At 38.9% G+C, this 20,656-nt stretch overlaps 1 protein-coding gene across 1 annotated transcript in view; it reads right to left on the reverse strand.

The window, feature by feature from the left end:
* The window catches only part of LOC133976389 (interleukin-1 receptor accessory protein-like 1), a 224,658-nt gene that overhangs the window by 81,127 nt on the left and 122,875 nt on the right, over positions 1-20,656 (reverse strand). Inside the window, 1 exon segment of the mRNA XM_062414587.1 lies at positions 18,529-18,603. Within this exon segment, the coding sequence (XP_062270571.1) occupies positions 18,529-18,603 (75 nt within the window).

Here is a 20,656-nt window from a genome sequence, read left to right on the forward strand (position 1 = left end):
ACTATCTAACTGTCATGCCTTCACCCTGTCAAAACTTTTCACCTCAAACTCTAACAATTTTTCCCCTGCATGACTGACGGTTAACTGACATTATTACCCACCTTTAGAAATAAGCACTAACATTAGCTGGTAAAGGCCAGCTCAGATGCTAACAATCATGACAACCTGTCAGAATGTGTCTGCTAGACATCCTGTCTGACAGGGAAAAATCAATACAGCACATGCCATAACCTATTGTCAGATTCAGACAAATTCTGTGAAAAAATGGTGTGTGTGTGTGTATAAGAGAGAGAGAGAGAGAGAGAGAGAGAGAGAGAGAGAGAGAGAGAGAGAGAGAGAGAGAGAGAGAGAGAGAGAGAGAGAGAGAGAGAGAGAGAGAGATAGAGAGAGAGAGAGAGAGAGAGAGAGAGAGAGAGAGAGAGCGAGAGAGAGAGAGAGAGAGAGAGAGAGAGAGAGAGAGAGAGGAGAGAGCGAGAGAGAGCGAGAGAGTGAGAGATATTTGGCAATCTCTGAATCATCTGTAAGGCATGTTGGCATACAGTCTTGTTGGGAATATAAAACTTCAGAAAATATGACACCCAATAAAATAGTTAATACTGTATGTTTAATGTTTAAACCAAGATTTTAGTGTTAAAGATTGTGAAACAGAAGTTACTAAACCCATACTAATCGCTAACTACTAACCACACCTATAACACATACATTGTACTGTACGACATACAGAAACAATGAAATCACTGGCAGACTATATGCAACCCATAATAATGGGTATACATTCCAAATTTAAGCCAACAAAACAGCAATGCCTTTATCATTTGGACTCACAACATACTAAACCATGTGCAATATGTGTTGGAAGAAGATTGTTTACTGCGCAGTAGGTATAAATATGGATGACTTATGAGAAAAATGGACCCTTGAGCACAGATGCATAAAAAAGGACCCCCATCACCTGGCCGTATCTCTTGTGGTCATTTTTTTTCAACAACATTTTATTTGCAGGCTAACTACAAGTGCTGTTGGTTGAAAACTACATCAGAACTTCAGTATTTTGTTGATGCTGTATTATATAAAACTATAATAGGTTACTTTACAAAATACTATACAGGAAAACCTTCAAAAGGTGCGCAGGTTATATTTTCTAAAGCAGAGCTACTCAACTGTCAGTTAGTAAGTAATACTTAAGTATGTACTGTGCATCTGTATTATTTAGAAAGAAAAACACAATTGTATTACAGATATTTCTCAGTGCAGTACTCCCTGTTCAATAAACCATTCATGTCTGTACCTGGAATTTGTATTTCCTAGCTGCAGAAGCATCACATATCTTCACATTTTTACCAATAAGTCATTGAACTTTTTTTGATTTCTAGAGTTCTAGCCTTCTGGCCCTCAAATCAAAATGCCTTTCTATTGATAACCTATTGATAACACTTCAGATTGATCCATCACTTTGCTATATTCTATTCTAACATCATTAACAGCTTCATGACAACAAGTGATGTCAAAAGTGATTTGTGATATTGTCAAGCAGTATGGTAAATGAGTAAATAGGTGCAGCATTGCTTTATTATACTATATTTTTCTATGTTGGAACCAGTCCGGCATGCAGAAAGTTGGACTTCATTATATTTAATGGTGTTTTCTGTACAACACTGATAATAATATAAACTGCACTTAATGGTGACTAATGAACTATAAGCTACAACTGAACAAACAGTGGGAGCAAACATTTCCATAAATTATTGTATTATTATTCTTGTGGCAGCCATGTACGTAGCATCAACACAAAAACATAAAATCTTACAGGCATAGGCATCAGCTGGCAAATCCACAGCTACTCATAAAACTGCCTTTGACATCAACGAGTGACCACAAACCTGATGGCACCAAGAGAATCACTAAGGATACACACACACACACACACACACACACACACACACACACACACACACACACACACACACACACACACACACACACACACACAAACACAATTTACAGTTGTGGCAAGAGAAAATGATGAATGGGTGCATCATAACTGAATGTATTTGCTGTATCAACTAATATAAAATAAAGCAAAGTAATAACTGTGTGTGTTTGTTTACAAGGGCACCACGTACAGTAGTAAAAACACAACCCTCTTTCTGAGCTTCTTCTCCCCTTTTTACACACATTGAAACATGCTCGTGCACACACACACACACACACACACACACACACACACACACACACACACACACACACACACACACACACACACACACACACACACACACACACACATCCATAGAAAAAGGATGACCACATACTGGCACAGTTGGTCTGTCACACTCTCTCTCTATTTCTCTCTCTCTCTATTTCTCTTTCTCTCTCTCTCTCCTTCTGCTTTATTAGTTGTTGAGTCATAGGCCTAGGTCTGGGACAATCCTCACACACACACGCGCACGCAAGCACACAAATTCACATAAATGCTCACACAGCATTTACAATAAAGCACCAAAGATACACCTACATGCACACACAGAGTACACTCCCAAACAGACTCAGACACAGTCATATACAGGGGTGACTTGGCAGCACTCAACTTCGCAGCCTGGGGACTCTGAAGCTGCCTGGTGTTGATAGGTTAGTGCTGTTTTTCTTTCACACGTCCAAAAAGAGCAACGTGTGCTAAATATCAGCGCCACCTGCTTCTTCCATGATATGGGCTAATTAAGTTTATCCTGGGAAAACCTTTCTTATCTAATCAGCCCACTACTGACTGGAGTTACTGGTCAATAATAGGAAGTAGATCAAATATTGTTCATTTGTCATTAATACAATCAAGGCTTTGCCTCGGTGATGTGTTTCTCCAACAAGTTTTTGATATCATTTTGAATGTATAATCTGTTCTATACAAAAGTAAGAACACAATAATTGAGTTCAGCCAAGCTCTACTTCTGCTGGCCAAATAAACTGTAGTCAAGATGCTGTTGGTGTAACTTTGGAGTGTAAGCACCGACTTTTATGCTGCTCTGTAATGCTGTGCCAGGCACTTTTACACGCCCCAAATGGAAAAGAGCGATAACTGTTTTGACTTTTGAAAGTTGGAAGAACCTCATTACCCAGAAAATATGCGTGTGATGTCAGGGGGATGCCCACATTTTAAATGTACTCTTCTCAGTGGCTGCCAGGGGTAGAGATGGTGAAAAAAAAAAAAAAAAAAGCCTTTGGCAGAATGCTGAGCCATAGTTCTGGAGAGTTTAGGTTTTCCTGGAATATTGTTCTTTCACTTCTGGTTGAGGGGAACGTTTCGTATTTTGGTACTGTCCGATTGTGTCTGTGAACCAAGTGGGTAGCTCCGGGTCTAAAAAGCGAAGCCACTGGCTCCAAACAGAAGTCCAATTGTATGAAAGTCTATGAGAAAATGACCCTACCTTTTACTTGATTTATTACCCCAATAAACATTTTCGTAATGAGTTTATGGACTCAATTGCTAGTTTCAAGTCTTCTCAAATACATCATTATGGTTATTTTGAAAATGATGGTTCAATTTAGAGTCAAACAGATGATAAAGCAGTGTATCATTTAGAGTATAGCTACTTTGGCATATATCTGCCACTATTTCACAAGGGTTTTCAGTTCATGAAAGGTAATTGTAACAATATGGTCACCTAAAAAAAGTCTCATTCTAAAAGACCCACTTTGGAGTCTGCTGTTCAGTTTTTCAGGTAAGAATATTTTGTTTTAATAGTTTTAAACCTGTTTTTCGCTAGTGAAAATTAGCATTAGCATTATCACAGTTAACTATGGACTGAAAACACACTAGCACACTGCTAGCCCTAGGGTCAGGTCCACCCTCTCGTCAAAGCTTCCACTTCTGGCTCCAAATATCAAAGATGGGGAAGGTCAAATCCAAGGTGTGGACTGTCAAAAAGCCAAACTCAAGTCTCAAAACGGCAATCCACAAATCAATGGATGACATCACGGTGACTACGTCCATGTTTTCTTTTACAGCCTATCGTGTGTATATCCTGACAGTGCCCACATAGCCAAATCTTAATCCAAATGGGCATCTGAAGCAAATTCATGGCATACTAGATCAGCTCTATTTTTACCTTGTGACTACTTTACAAACCTTTCACATCAAGAGTAATACACTGCACTTACAACAAGCACACAGTCATTCAGGCAATCAGAGTAACTCATTGTGAGTGGAGTCAGTGGATCTGGATGGTAACCTTCAGAAGGAAATGTGTATGGATGTCCCGGAAACAATGATTGAGGTTGCATATGGAGATTTTCTACTTCTATCATTATTTATCTGAATATCATAAGCGTCACAGAAGGGGGAAAGGGAAGCAGATGTAGAAAAGAGACAGACAGAAAAAGTCAGACACAAACAAATGAATAAATAGGGAAGAGGCAGACTGAGCTTTTTGTGTTTGTTTGGATGACTGTCCTTCTGCTCGTTTTTATGTATCTGTGTTGCGCAATTCCACTTAAAATGTCACACAATCACTCATATCAATGGGCTATAAATCATTTTCACTTGCAGATTGTGTGAGCATGACGTACGTATCGCCATCGACTAGTTCATCAAATCCCAGAATCCTCCCTTTTGTCATTATTCAGAGGACATCAATATGAAATGTATCGTAGAGTAGCGTAGCTCCTTTAAGGAATAGGACAATGCATTATGTGTGTGGTTGAGTGAGTGGCAAAAATACGATGGTGAATGCGATTGGAGCAGGAAAAGGTTAGCAAGTTATCAACCTGGCAGTAAATGTAGAGTACAGTTGTGTCAGTTAATAAATACTGCAGCCTCTCAAAACCAATAGAAGTCTTGTCTGTTATTTCCCCAACTGATGGAAAAGTGAAGGGGTTAGCCATGAAGTTAATGACAATGGTTTAGCCTAACCTGACCATGCTCACTTAAGGTGGACTGACCTTTACGGTGGACCAGCTATTCTCATTTTAATGTCAATTTCAGCTGCTCCTAAACAGAGAACGCTGCCACTCTAGAGCTGTCGACCTAGGGGAAACACTGCAAAGTGTGCCAGACGGGGTGAATGAAATGTAAATTGATCCTTTGCAGTTTAGTGTTGAAAGCAGCCAATCAGGACTGAAAGCTGGCAGCTTTTGCCCAGTGTGTCTGAGAAGCAGTAAATACCAATCTTATGAAGACTTCACCATGACAATGGAATATTATCTAACCTTAACCAAGTACTTTAATTTGCCTAATCTCAACCATACTGTTTTAAGGGACGTTAGATGTCACATGGCTCATATGGTTTGTGCCACCATGTTTCATATGTCTAAGGGGAACTGATGGGAAAGGAATAAAATAGTGGTGCAAAAATGTCCAACAAGACATCCTAAGCTTCTTTGAAAACAATTAAAAAAAAATTTAAAAGATCCTGAACAATTCTGTCGATGCATTTCCACTCATCAAACCACCAGCTGCAACAACTAATGGACAAGGGACCCACCGATGCACAAGTCCTCCAAAAAACACTTTTTCTTAGCAATGCTGCTGTCATAATTGAAATCAATATCAACACAGTGTCACTACATGGAATGATGCTCAATATCTTCTTTCTGTCCTGTTGCTGGCAGGGAAAGTGAATAATCTAGTAAGTGTTTGCTAGAGAAGAGACGGACGCTTCCATGTTATGGTTAGCCTGAATCTCACAGATTAAACCTGAGTGCTGCCAAGACGACTGGCACGGAGGCTGTTGTTTTTCTCACGAGGAACCAGGAGAATAAATGAAACCTTTTCACAATAAACATTTTTGGGCAATTTAATTTCATTGTTAGGAACATTTTTGTACCTTCCAAAAGCAATATTTTTGAACTGTGTAGTAGCAATTGAGAATTTCATATTGGCAAGAACATTTCATGACTCTCGCCCAGAATGCACGGGGAAGCACTGCACAATATGGGCTAATTATAACAAATTTCCCGAGGAGGTAGTGTATTCGCAGTTGAAAAATGATTAAATTAAATATACCTGACAACATGCAGACTAAAATTGCTTGAGTTTTGACTGTAGCATTGATGTAATCTATTCTCCCACAATGCAACATAAAAGAAATGAAACAGCCGAATGGCCTGATAACAATTTAAAATTAACTGCCAAGAGTCAGGCAATGGCTTTAGGGTCATCACAGAAAATAAAATAAAAACAATAAATTACACATTATATGATATCATTTGAATATGATTACTTTTTATGTTACTATTTGGTTAATAAATGCCAAGGCAGTGTTTCTATATAACATTGTGTTCAGATATGGTGATAATTTGTTGTGAGGACATGGTGAATATGAATGAATAAGTATATTAGCCTATAGGGGACATTAGACATATTCATATGTATGTATATAAATAAATAAATGAGTAAGTAGGGTGCAATATATGTAGGCGCAGTCTTACTTCCTGCAGCTGGTAAGAACATGGTGCAACATGGAATTGACTGTGCACACACACAAACACACACAGAGGACACAATAATTACTAATAACACTAATCAGTGCAAGAAATGTCGTCATGTTGCATAATAGCTGCAGAGATGGCATGGTATGAGGGCATGCAACACTCTCTTTTCCATTATTTCTGTTCTATTTTATTCTATTCTGGTTTGTAGAGAGGTCAGAGCCTATCCAAGCGTGTCATAATCCCTCCCACTGCTGAGGAAAAAAATATTGCTTCTTTACGCAAGGTATAGAGACAAGGTGTTGACTGACTCATAGCGGTTATGAGACAAATATCTGCAACATTTCATCTTACACATTTTTATTCCCTGTAGCATGACCACCCACAGACCAAACAGGACCAGAACTGTAGATACAATGGACCAACACAAGCAGGTGAATACTGTGTCTTTACAGAAAGAAAAATCAGACCATATCAGATTGTCTGTGAAGATTCTCTGTCACTCAGGTCATGGTTATCTAAGGAGGGCTCAATAGACAGCAAACTGGACTTGGTTTTAGATACTTGAAGACGTTTCGCCTCTCATCCAAGGGGCTGCTTCATTTCTAACTGACTGGATGGGAGTGCCGAGTATTAAACCACTGTGGGGTCATAATAAAGGTTGGTGATACCACTTTGTTCGTCGATGCCCCTGACTGTTGTAATGACAGTCGTTAAGAGTCGTTGGAGTTACCTGAGGCCAAGTGTAAATGACAGTCGTTGCAGTTGTCACATGAGGCCAAATGTGAATGGTTGTTAAATCTCTTGGGAAGGGATGAAAGGACAGTGTTGTAGGTGGGGGATAAGTGATGTCCTAGACCTCCTTCCGTTGAGGGATGGTTTATCTACATTGACATTAATAGCCTCTTTCAAACAATTTGTCCTCCCTATTCAAAATATACATTGTTGTCCTTGAGAGAGTGTACCTTATCTTTCAGGTGTAGGTAAACAACTGAGTCTCTAAATACCTGGGACTTCCTGCCAGTTAGAACTGAAGAAGCCCTTTGGATGAGAAACGAAACGTGTCCAGTTGCCCTCAATTAAACCCTCCTTGGATAACTATATCACACTGCTTTATAGCACATACAAATCCCCTGAGGTGATAATGTGTATGGTAAAAGCTGAAGAATACCTATGAATTGAATTAGTGCCAATGCTGAAAATTAGCTTAGGTTTCTGTGTATCTACATGTTTCCTTTGTGTGCAACAAATATGGGTTTGTATGCAGCGGCTGTATCATGACATCATAGATCTCTGCTCTCATGTGTTCTTATGTGTGACTTGCCAAAGTTTGCTGCTACAGTCATATCCCTCCCCTCCCGACCATCGTCCTGGCCCTCTAGCTCTCTGGCTAGACATCAGACGCTGCTTTCTCACTGTCTCAAACACACACACACACACACACACACACACACACACACACACACACAAAATCAGAAATTGGCCCGAAAGACCAATGTGAGACCAAAGACAGCGCAGGGGGAGCATCGCCCAACCAAGGTCATGCTCCGGGCGGAGAGAGACACTGTCATCTCTGTCCAACCTGGATGCACAGTCACATAAATGCAGCCAGAAGGAAAGCAATATGGCCACCTGTTTGGCTGGAAATACAGCAAGGGCAATTAGTTCAAACAGGCAACACAACACATGCACTTCCAAGGGAATGACGGTGAGGGGAAAGTTTGCAGTGTTTGCATTTTGGCTGTAGAACTGGCTTCATAAGATGATGATAAATTCTTGCAAACTAAAAATGCAAGCAGCCCTATTAACATTCAGATATAATGCTCAAAAAAATATAGGCTTAAAGTAAAACTTAACGGAAAAAAGGCCTCAAATAACCTAAGAAATTAGAATGCAAAAGGATTCTATTAGAGTCGCCAGAACAAATTACTGCCTCCTTCACCTGCCAGCAGTGGAAGTTTCTGAATAGAGGCTCACAAAAGAGCAAGGTGACACTACAGTGGTGAGGTTAAACTGAGGGGTAATCTAAAGGATGTAAAAGTCGCTGTGCTTAACTGCCACACTAAAAGGTGTGTTTAAATTTAAAGCAAGTTGGCTCTCAGGCACCAAGCTGTCACACAGCGCCGAATGAGTCCTCCTGCTGTTGGTAATCCATATGCTGGTGTCTGAATGAGGTTGTCTAACAGACGGGGTGTATCACTGATACAGCACAGAAGCTACTGATACATAATACTGGAAGGAGCATGAAGAAAATAGAGACAAAGCAGTATGTGTGTGGAGGAGGAGGAGGAGGGGGGGGGGGTTTCAATTTAAAATTCAAGCTGATGATTGAGCAAAAGCTGGATAGGAACTGCACAGACTGCACTCCATTAGTACACGTGCTGAGGAAGCACTGGAGACATGACTCAGAGAAAGGCTAAATAAGGCAAAATCTAATGATAACCCCAAATCTCGTGGCTTTAATGTTACACTGCGCTGAAACAAACCCAAGAGTAACAATCACAGAGGATGCGCCTGCAGGGATTGTTGCACTGAAATGTAGGATTCTACACACCACTGCTGCAGCTTTGACAGTGTGTAGCGTGTCCACAGCTGTTAAATCTTAAACTGTAACTTACTGTTAAGACTACCTCGACTACAAAAACCTGTGCTGTAATGCATTTTTTCTTGCAGCCTTTGCCACTAAATTCTATAAGATGATGTTGTTACTGTAATTTCGTAGCAACAAAACCATGAAAACAACTCATCCCAGCTAAATTCTCTATCTGAAGTCAGATACTACGTATAGGTAAAGGGAACAAATGAAGAACAAAACTGCATTCAGTTTGGCTATACTACTGTGATATTGGTGCTAGACAGTGCAGCATGAATCATATGGTGAAAACAAGCTAAATCACTAACTAGTGTTCATCAAGTTTCTTCCTCAGTTATCTCCATTACTTGAGTTGTACTTTAGTTGTTTCATGAGCAGCATGTCCTGTTGTCAGTGGGTTGGTAGCTCCCTTCAAACAGCTTCATAATCTATTGATCTGCTAAAGAATACAAATCTGACATGGGGCTGAAGCAGTCTTTTGACCCTCCTGAGTACCTGCATGAGGGTGCATTGCAGGGATATTTCTAGCCATTAAACATACACATGGAAAGCAACAACAAACCAGATTGTCTAAACTACATGCCAAACCCAAATTTATGATTAAGAGTTCTACCTAGAGACGGGAAGCATTACTGGCATAGACAATAGGCAGTGTATCTTAATATTCAAGTGCCTCTGCTATTTTCTGCTGAGGGGAGCAAATGCCTTCAGCCATTTTTTCTCTTAGCTTGCCGAGACAGGTACAAGGCTGGGATTCACTGACAGGAAGCAGAGTAGGGAATGGTCAATGTGGGACGAAAGCTTGACTTTTGAGGTCAGGCATGATCTGAAATGTGAACATGGTATCAGCCCTATGGTCCAGTCTGGTGAATTTTTTCAACTATTGAGTAAAATTAGCCTCCTTTGGTAAATTGGACTGATCATGTCTTGCACAGACCATCCCTCTCATTACCACACATATATACTGTAAAACACTAATGGGAGCATCCCTTCGCCAAGAATCCCTTCCAATCACCACCAGCAAACCCCCACCCCTCTAATATGACAGTCACGATTTATGCCTCCACGCTGCAGGGCATATTAACCATTTGGGACAGTGTGCCTGCTTGTATCCACTTTCATCTGTAATAACCCAAGGTAAGACACCATCATATTTCATCCACTCTGTGAATCTTAAATGATCTCGCTCACTATTTTTCCCTTGCTCCGACTCTTCGCCCAAACTCCCCCTACCTTCATTTCTCTCTCATTCTCTTTCCTCCTCTCTTTTCATCTTTATCTCACTCTGTCTTCCCCTCCCTCCAGGGCCTTGACTCATCTGGAGATTTGCCAGGAATGCAGATAGGATCACTCGCAGATATACAATAACTTGAGGGGAATAAATATGCCCTAATTGAGAGAAATGATGTAATATTGATCCCGGGGCCTCTGAACCTTTGGCATCGATGGAGCGCTCTGCCGAGCCTGTGACATTTAGAGGGATGGCTGGTGCGTATGTGAGAGTGAGTGTGTGTGATGTTGGGGATAGGTGTTGCTGAGGCTGTGTGAGACTTTCTCTCTCTTTGTGAAACTAAAATGTGTCTCACGGTTTAATGAGAACTTAAAAGCATGAGACTACCTAAGTGCAAGCTAGAAAATGATGTTTCTTTGCTTGCAGAATGTACCAAATATAACACCAAGCTGCTGCATTGTATTGAGTGATGCTTTGAAGATTCATTTAATTGAGTGGGAAAATATCAGCATGTACCGCCTGTACCTGTGCCATAAAGGGTGGTGAGAAGAACCTCTTACTTCAGTGGCTTTACCTCAAGTCTAATTCCAGGCTGCCTTTAAGGTAAAAGTCAAAACAACCACAAGTGTACATTTTTTGTTCAAATATTTTGTCTTTTCATTTTCAAGTTATTTCTATTTGATCATTATGTAAATCTTAGTCCTCAGATACAGACCTTAAAATGACTGAACCTTTCATAGTTTAAACAAACTCTGGTGTGTGTGTGCTGATTTGGTTTGTTTAGACTGATGGGAAGCTGTCAATCAAACTCTGATGTTTTATCTGTGGTGTGAAAGCAAAGCAGATCAACAGCATTATTTACTGGGATTCATGATTGTAAATAGTAGATTTAAGCATAATTTCAAAAAAACTAAATTGAATCCATCTGATGATCTGTGAACCATAAAATGACTCCCAGGACTGTAAGCAATGCACATATTTATGCAAGGTTATTTGGTTACCATAGTAACACGTACATCCATCAGTACATGAGTACAGGGAATTTGTGAAAAGGGAAGTGAACCGAACTAGATGTGTGAAAGCACCCAATAGCACTCACCAGTTTCCACCATTTACTTAAGCCTTAATTATACTCTGCATAACCACAAGGGTGCATATGATGTACATTTAATCATACAGGATGTGAATTCAATTGATTGTTTGTTGTTGTGTCTTTATTTCTTTCACAGGGAAGCTTTACTACATTTTCAACACACATGTTATAATTAAAATGTGAGTAATATATGCACATTAACAATGTTGAACTTCCCTCCATGTTGCCCACAACCAGAGCTCCCCTAAAGTTCGCCAGGTGACACAAAATGCATCTTGTAAATAAGAATAATCCTCAGTAAATAGTATAATACTCCTCATTCATTAACACACCATGAGGAATTCACTGGTAGCTCATTGGATGAGATACGCTTAGTGCATTCTGGTTGTGGTAGGATTCCTCCTCTCAGTCCCTTTTCTCAGTGGGCTTAAGTCATAAGGCACCAGTTTCAATATTAATTGCACATTTCTACAACATAGGTGACCTAGTTTTAAGAAATCATCATATTCACAGCCGTGAATTGCTTCTTTAAAATGAGGTCAATCCTTTCAATTTGTAATTTTAATGTTTTATGCTGCATTTCCTCTTTTGTGTTTTTCATTCATTATGTAAATGACTTGTCTATGTTTAAAATGTGATCTGTAAATAAACTCACCTAAATGAAAAGAAGAAGAAAAAAGTCAGAGTTGTTAAGTATCATCTGAGGGCAATATGTTACAACAAGTGAGATCAATAAACCTTCATTCGATCATTATGACTGGCTGACTGTTTACATCCTTGGTATTCACCATGACCATGATCTATCACACGTCTGCCCGTCTGTAGAATTGTGTGCCTTCATCTCACAGCAGATTGTCAGCAAGACATCCAACACATCAATGTTAATCGTTATATATTGAAAATGGTGCTTGAATCAATGCGAGAAGATCCCTAACAGCACACCATCGGAGGATCAAATCAATACAGCCGCAGGAAGAAATCTGTTCCAAGATAATGGCATAATAAACATTCATGGATTGATAAAGTCAAGTAAAGGTTATACATTTCAAAACCAGCTGTTGGACTGAGTTTCAACCACATTCTCTCAGCGTGGCGAAAGTTGACATTTGTTTGCTGTCCAAGTGCAATTCATCATTACTTTCTAATACTGTTTCCACAGAAGATGTAAAAATACTGAAGCAGAAACTTATAGAACGATATGAATTTGTTCAGTTTCTGAGTTTTGATTTGAAGGGTTTAACTGGCAGCTTAAATGAAATTGGAGTCTTAAAAACAACCTAAATTGCACTAGAATAACAGTAAATTGATTTGGCTAATCTCATCATTACCAGAGGAATGCATTTGATGTGGTTGCTGACTCCAAGTCAAGTCAATTCAGGATAATAATGGTTTTGTTCCGACTAAGGTACCGTCTGTTCATATCATTAGACAATGCAACTCTTTCTGATGAGTGACTGAAGACCAATTTCCAGTTTACATTGTTATTATTCACCAACCAATAAATGAGGAAGCTCAACCTCTGAGAGGAGTGCATATTGTCAGATTGTTATGGTGAAGCTGAGTAGAATAAAGGAATGTTTCACAATGAGCCTTTCTAAGAGGAAGTGATACTGATTTTCAGTGTAATGAGAAGACTGCCTTTTGTAGACTCAGTTGTGGTTAAAAATGTATATATTGAATCCTCATAGCTGCAAACATAATATAAAAATCACGTAATTGCAAGTTTTATTGTAATGCTATGCATCATCTGTACAAAGGAGAATGATGGTAGAGGTCAATGCTCTTTGCATGCCAGTCAAGTTCTTCCACACCAAACCAGAGAATTCATTTCTTTGTGAACTTGGCTTTATGCATGAGGGCATTGTCATGTTGAAACAGAAGCAATGCCACAAAGATGGAAATACTGACTACACTACTATAGGTTTAAACAGAATGCAATTTGAATTTTGGATGCAGCTTAACCACAAATAACATAAATGGAGAGATTATAAGATGAGTTTGAGCAGACCCAAATCACCCTATGAGATCCATTTTGCTGTTCCTTGATTTAAGAATGTACATCAAGAGGTGGAACTACTACACGAAAAACAGCCTCAGACTTAAAGTACACAAATGCATGTGGACATGTGTTTCCATGTAGAGAAAGAGCACAATGTGTCATACACTGAACACAACACCCACCAAAGGGTAACACAATTGGTGCCATAATACGCAACAACAACCTGCCAGCCTGTAGCTGGCTAAAAACATTAGATTTCAATTTCTTTATATTTAAGCCCCATATGTCTACCAGAGAAGAAAAGGTAGTTTATAGCATATGCTGAGAACCTTTACTTTGTATATGCTATGTGCTACTGACATCATATCTGCAGTAAAGATAACACAACTGTATAGCAGACTCCACTCCACTACCTAACAGGCTGCCATGACACTTTTCACAGCTGATATAGCCAGTACAGGTTGTAAACACAGGCGGGGAAATTACACTCACAGACATGCAATAATTTCTCATTCAGGTTCTTTTCATGGTTATCAGTTCAGCTGAATGTAGGTTAGCTATTGTGTGATTTAAATATCTATTAAAAATACTGTTTACCTTTCAATTAAACAGCTATTCTGTTTTTACTTTCACGTGTGTTCGCTATGACTATCAGTGTGTCCAGATACATGTGTCATTTTTATGGAGGTTTTTGAGCTGCAGGTTGTCCGTACAGCTCAGGTCGAGTCTGTTGAGTCAGGTCGAGTCTGTGTAATGTTTGCCAACAGTACACAGCCTCTTAACTGTGTCCTTTTTCTTTTTAAAGGCTCAGTTATTCAGTTCAGCAGCTTATGAAAACTTAGTTAAGGGTTCTTTAACCTGCTGCTACAGCAGCTACACAGCAGCTTTTAGGCATTATTCTATTGTTTAAAAGCAGACAAAAGAGACAATAAATCACCATCACTCTATACAAAGTCAATGGAGAGCACTGAATTAAAGGACACTACCTTTAGCCTCTAATGTCTGGCATATTTGGTATGTTTATTACACTCACATAAATAACTGTCAACAATGGGCTGATATTTTATATTTCTAAAAAGCATAAGTTATTAGATAACCCACCGTATACACCAATGCTATACATCACATTTTGTGTCAATCAAATTCACATAGCGAGAAATCTATTGTAAGAGCTGCAGAAATAGATATTTAAGGTATAAGCAGCAGCATAGATGGAGTAAAAGGATGTGTTTTGAGGTACTGTAAAGGTGTATTTGTGATCTTTGACCCTTTCCTGTGTTCAAAATGTGTTGTTGAGCTACTGCCAATATTTGAAAGAAAGCAACAAATTCATCTTAAATGCTCCCAAAAGGCACTGTATGAAAAAAATTGAATTATTTTGACACAAACAACTTTTGGGATTCACTGAATACCACAGATTGATGATACATAACAGTGTTTAAAGGTGGACAGCTTCCTCAAGTAAAGCATTCAAGTGAATTTCGGAGAAATTTAGCAAGGAGGCTCAGACACCACTACCTTGTTTTCCCTCCAATGCAATTTCTGAAAATTCGCTGCAGTGTCCTAATGTCAAGTGTCAGGGGATGAAGTGTGATATCCCGAGGAACGATGGAGTTGAAAAGGCTTGAAGTTTTAACAGCCAATCAAGATCACAGGGAAAACTCTCTATTTCCAGAATGAACATCACAGACCGAGTGCCACAGTGGTCGTAAATTCAATCTAACCTGAAATCAAATGTCAAGATAGGTAGGCAAGCAAGGCCACGAGTGAAACGTCAGCTTTGCATCGAAAACAGCATTGGATTAAATCAAACCTGGCAGCAGCAGAATGAAGGTTGAAGGTTTGTGTCTGGAAGTTTGAATTCCTAGTTGGATTGTGCTTGAGAACACAGAAATGCCAAAGTAATTCATTGTATATTCATTCAACAGGCAAAAGTCAAACATGTTCACGCATTATGGGAATTAATCACCCCATTGTCAAAGCGTTTAGTGTTTACAAATCGTAAGCATTAGCCGTCTACTTGAAACTTGCTCTGCAGTTAGTCTGCTTGGCTAGACTGTAGTCAGTTATTCTACATCTACACAAGACAGAGTGAAAACAGTGTGCATTGAACTGTCAGACTGAATTACAGACCCAAAACTGTATCCGATCTGCCCCACAGAGAAAGTGGTGGAAAGACATGCCCACCAGGGCCCCGAGAAGAGCATTTACACAACATGTTTTAATCAAGCATTTTCAATTTAATCAATTATAACTGAGGAACCACATCCATTAGGAGACAAAAAAAGAGGCAGCGGGCCACAGATGAAAAATGCGCACTGATTAATTGGGCCCCCCCATTTACAGATACTGCTGTTCACTCCATTCATCCCTTGAGTTCCACAACAAGAGCTTGGAAAGTGTCTCTCAACGTTTGCCTTTCCCACTCCGCTCGCTTTCTCCCTCTCACCTGGATAATTAACTGTCAGCCGAAGCCATGTATGCTACTATATTTCACAGGGAAATTAATATTACAATTCCGCCAGAAACTGCCACAACCCTGAAAAGATATGTAAGGTTTGACTTGGCTCTCTATGGATGACAAGAGTATGCTAGCCCAACACTGAGAGGAAGTGATAGGGGCTTGTAGAAGCAGGGAGTCAAATAGGTGCTGAGTCTGTGCGGAATATCAATAGGGGCAGAGGTGGATGGAGGAGCATCAGAAAACACAGGGTTCCTACTAATCCTCATCCGCTGACAATCAAAATCAAGGTTGAAAATCCAATCTGATACAGCAAACTAATTCTAAGATTAAAAAAAAAAAAAAAACAATCATTAAAAAGTGCAATAAAACATAATCAACAAGAAAACCAGCACATCCTTTATCTCTTCATTGGGCCATTATTGCCTGTTCTCACAGCTATCAGGTAATGGATTATAAAAATCACCATCATCCACTATGAAACACTTAATCAGATGAAAAAAGCTAGAGAGGCTTTTATCCATCATCAATTTGGAGCTACAATGATTTGCGCCTATTTTCTGATTGCCACCTTTTACCTCTGCAAGCCAGTTGTGTTCATCGCCCATGACAAATTTACTTCAAAGGAAGCCTCCATCATGACCCATTTTCCCTTCCACCAACAGCTGAGCTTTTGCCCAATAAGGCGCAAAGCGGGAATTTTCCCATGAGCCCCCTGTGCATCAAAAGCCGGTAAGGCAAACGAAAGACTACCGTTCAGAGGCAGCCGCATGAGGCTGAATTGGAGGCAATCATTTGAAGTAATGCTAACATTATACATTTGAAGATAATGTGTGACGGGAGATTATGTATGGTTTCTCCGAAGTACCACTTCGATTCATTACTGACTCATTACAGCTGAACAAACACAAGCTGCATCCATGTTGCACAAGATAACCAAGATATATGTGATGAGTGTAAATACAGTGGGACTCTGAGAGGCATTCCCAAGGATAAGAGGAGAAAAAGCAGTGGACACAGCTTTCATACCCGCTGAATCACTTTCTTTTTCATACACATATGACTCATCCTGTTTTTCGGCTTTCATGATGAAAATTCAAGGTCCATTCACAAAAGGACACACAAAGCAAGAGACATAATTGAAAATCTCGGACGAACTCTTAGAAAAGTACTGTGGATGAATACAGCTAAACTGTTTGAAACCCTGCAATGCATTACAAGGTGTGGTTAATATGTGCATGCTGGACTTGTGATCTGACTGCTTTATACTGGACTCAGTGCACTTTATTCATGTTTTACTACTGTTAAATGAGACTTACTGTTTTGTGGATTTTGATCATCCAAAATACGATTTTTTTTTCCAATAAAGTAAATATGTGAACAGGTATCGTGTATTGTATGGTATCTAGTTGTATCTAGCCATGCAGGCTACATTTGGTTTTATTGCCGATGTTGTTTCTAAGATTCCTGCCTCCACCCCAAATACTGCTCACAGCTATGTAAAATTCTACAGCAGGATGTCTTTGCAGAAACTTTTTACAGATTAGTCTGAATAATTCACAGACATAATATTAGTTAGAACATTATATTTTTTAGCACCACAAACAAACTTCCATCCATCTATATTGAAACCTGGGCACATGAAACACAAATTGTCTGCATGGCTGGACACAACTTTGGGTTATATTTTTTAGAGTCAGACTAAGGTAATCAACAGTTTTGTCAAAGAACATTTGCAAACATTTTCTGTGACCTTTAAAAGCTGCTTAGGTGTCAAATATTTGGCATGTTACATATTAAAATGCAATACTTCAAATTTTCAAGTAAAAGCTAGTATTCAAAAAATTGAATATAAGACTGATCCCCGATAAACATTTACAACACAAACTGTAAACTGAGCAACATGTCCAGAAAAATAATTCCATTCATACAACAAAGTCATGTCATAATCACCTCTGCTTTGAGTCTCAATTTATCGCAAATACTGTTTATTTTATCTTATTCTTTCTTTCTTTCTTTGCTGTTCGTTTGTTCTACTGTCATTTAAACTCAACACTTTCAACACTCAAATGTTTCATGTTAAATGCCTGACAGGAAAAGGTCAGACTGTGTAATTTGAGCAGCTTGAAGCCTTTTATGTAAAATATTTTGTGCAGAAAGTGTGAGCTTCAGTTGCTCGTACAACAATGGAGGAGAAAAAAAAGAACAAACAGCAAAGTAGAATAGATTGGAACCTCTTAGTGCATGAAAACAGTATTTATTTTATAAAGAGAGCAGCAGCATGGCGAGTATGGCATGACTGAAATAAAAAAAATATGATATAAAGTACTGTCGACCTATAACAACTAGGAAAATTAGGACTAGAGCCCTTTCTCTAATATGAACCTGTGTCAGATAAAGGCCTGTTTCACTCTTTAGTTGTGGTAAATTAAGGATTTATGGTAGGTAACAAAAACCCATTACTATTATTTGCTGATGCCATTTAACCCCAATAGTTCCACCATACTGTATATGCACAGCAAGATAGGAGTTTCCATTTCAAATCTAAAACAAAAACCACAGTAAAGTAGAACGGGACCTACTTTTTGGGAATTGGCTTTGATGGACTAATCTAAAATTCTGAAACAATGCCATTGTGACGAGCAGGCATATGCCACAAGTATGACACCACATGTGCCATCGACAGAGAGAAAATAAGCCATCAATGAGAGAATGAAACACGTTTCCTTACCTATTGCCATCTCCATGATGCTCATTTGGCTCTCTGAAGGGAAAAGGATTTTTGGCGGCTTGTCTGTCAGGGGAGCTGTGAAGAGACAAACAGAGAGAATTGAAAGAGCACATTAAATTCTACATCTTTCTCCCCCCATGGACAGTGGGAGTATGATTTATTCATTAAATAGCACAATAAAGGCTGCATTCAAACGGGAACAAATACATGGAAATATAATATTTAAAGAGTGGACATAGAAAAAAAGGGATGAATTACTATGACTCAAAATTACCCATTCAAAGCTTTAAACATCAATGCACATACTTTCAAAGCAGCAGCTGCTTCAATAATAATGCTATTTGTTCCTTTTAAAAATGAGTGTGTAAGTGATGATACGGCTTTGACACTGACTGCAATACAAACTGCACAGTATATACAGTGGCTATGTAGCTGGTTAACCATTTCTAAGTCTACATTACACCCTGAGGTAAAGCTAAAGGTTACAAGCTGTTGCAGGAGATGTTTAAGCTTCATCATTTACAGCGACAAAAAGTGATATCCTTTAAATATGAGTATCCAGTATATTAGCATAATAATAACAATAATACACTTTAAATTAAATAAAAACAAACTTCTTCAAACAATGTGAGATAAATTGCCAATATCTTATCTATGAATGAATTACTAGTTTAAAAATGTAACACGTTTACAGTAGAACAGCCTTCATCCCAACTCCCTCCGAAATACACCAACTGCAATTAGACAGCTGCTGAGTAACAAAAGATGTGCACTTAGAGGCTCCTCATTATAATGAGTCCCTAATTGGTTCTAGTCTTCAAAGTGGCATCAGAGAGGTTTTCTCTCTCTGCGCACATGGAAAATACTCGGAGGGACGAGACTGGTTTCAGTACAAATGACTTGTGGTTTGACTGGAGTGTTGATCGCTGAGCTCAACCTATGGAAATGAGCCGGGGTAAGTAGGGAAGTCTTCCAGGTTCACACTGAACTAACAGTACCCAGACTTCAGTTCTCTGGTGATGTAACTCACCACAGTGTAGAGTGTTTGCTGCAGTTGCACTGAAATCTCATTTGTCCTCCACGATGGTGTAACGTGCACATAGATTTATGACGCAACTAACCCTTTAAATTCACCTTTTGACAGCTGACTTTGATTCAGACCAATTTAGTATTTTGCCCTTAATTGCTTTTTTTCCCAGGACAGAAAAAAAAAAATAATAATAATAATCATCATAACCACTATTTAAGATTGGTTAATTTATTAATGAATCTTTGTGAGGAATACAAGTAGAGTTGCATTTGATCCTCCAAATTACATGACAAAGTTGAGTGTACTTGCCTTCCACAACAACTGTCACACTATGGTTAAGGTTTGGCTCAGTTCAGGCTGCTTAAGGGAAATATCACACTCACGGTTAAAAGAACTTTCCCTGCATCTCTACTGCCAACACCTTCTCCCTGAGAGGTATAATTTGCACGGCTGCTAGAAGTCCTTGTCAGGTAAATACACATGTACAGCAGGTCATTTTAGTTATTTAAACAACATCTTATGAGTATCTACTTGCAATGAAGTGGCAAACATCTGCTTGATTGGTTTGATTTATTTTTTAGACACTTTATGTAATCAGTTGGAGACAGCCAGACTTGCAGCTTTGCAAAAAAATAAAAAAAAATAAACACACAAACATCATCTCAGAGAAACACCGCAATAAATGTTCGAATACGTTTCCAGCAGACATGTCTGATTAGCAAATCAGCTCAAAATGTCAAACACTATTGGGGAGATTTTGAAATTGATTTTGTTTGTATGTACTTGTTATTTCATTGGTGTCAACTCACCACTGAAAGAACCGTTCTATCATTCTGATGTCCAATCAACTGACAGACAAGACCATAACCTGGCCTTAAATATAATATCATGCAATTTGTTGAGACAAGTGGGCTGAAAGCAGGGAGGGAAAAAAAATGCTTATGCAAGCTCATTAATTACAAATTCACAAAAGAACCACAGCGAATTATGCCTTTCCCTGTGCTTGGCGTGTTTCAATGCTGTGTAAAGAAATCTCATTACCTTAATTACCTTTTTCTTGATGAAATATGCTGAGATTATTTTGTTTCATTATGACAT

This window comes from Scomber scombrus, chromosome 24, assembly GCF_963691925.1.
Source record: "Scomber scombrus chromosome 24, fScoSco1.1, whole genome shotgun sequence".
In the NCBI taxonomy this organism is placed as follows: domain Eukaryota; kingdom Metazoa; phylum Chordata; class Actinopteri; order Scombriformes; family Scombridae; genus Scomber; species Scomber scombrus.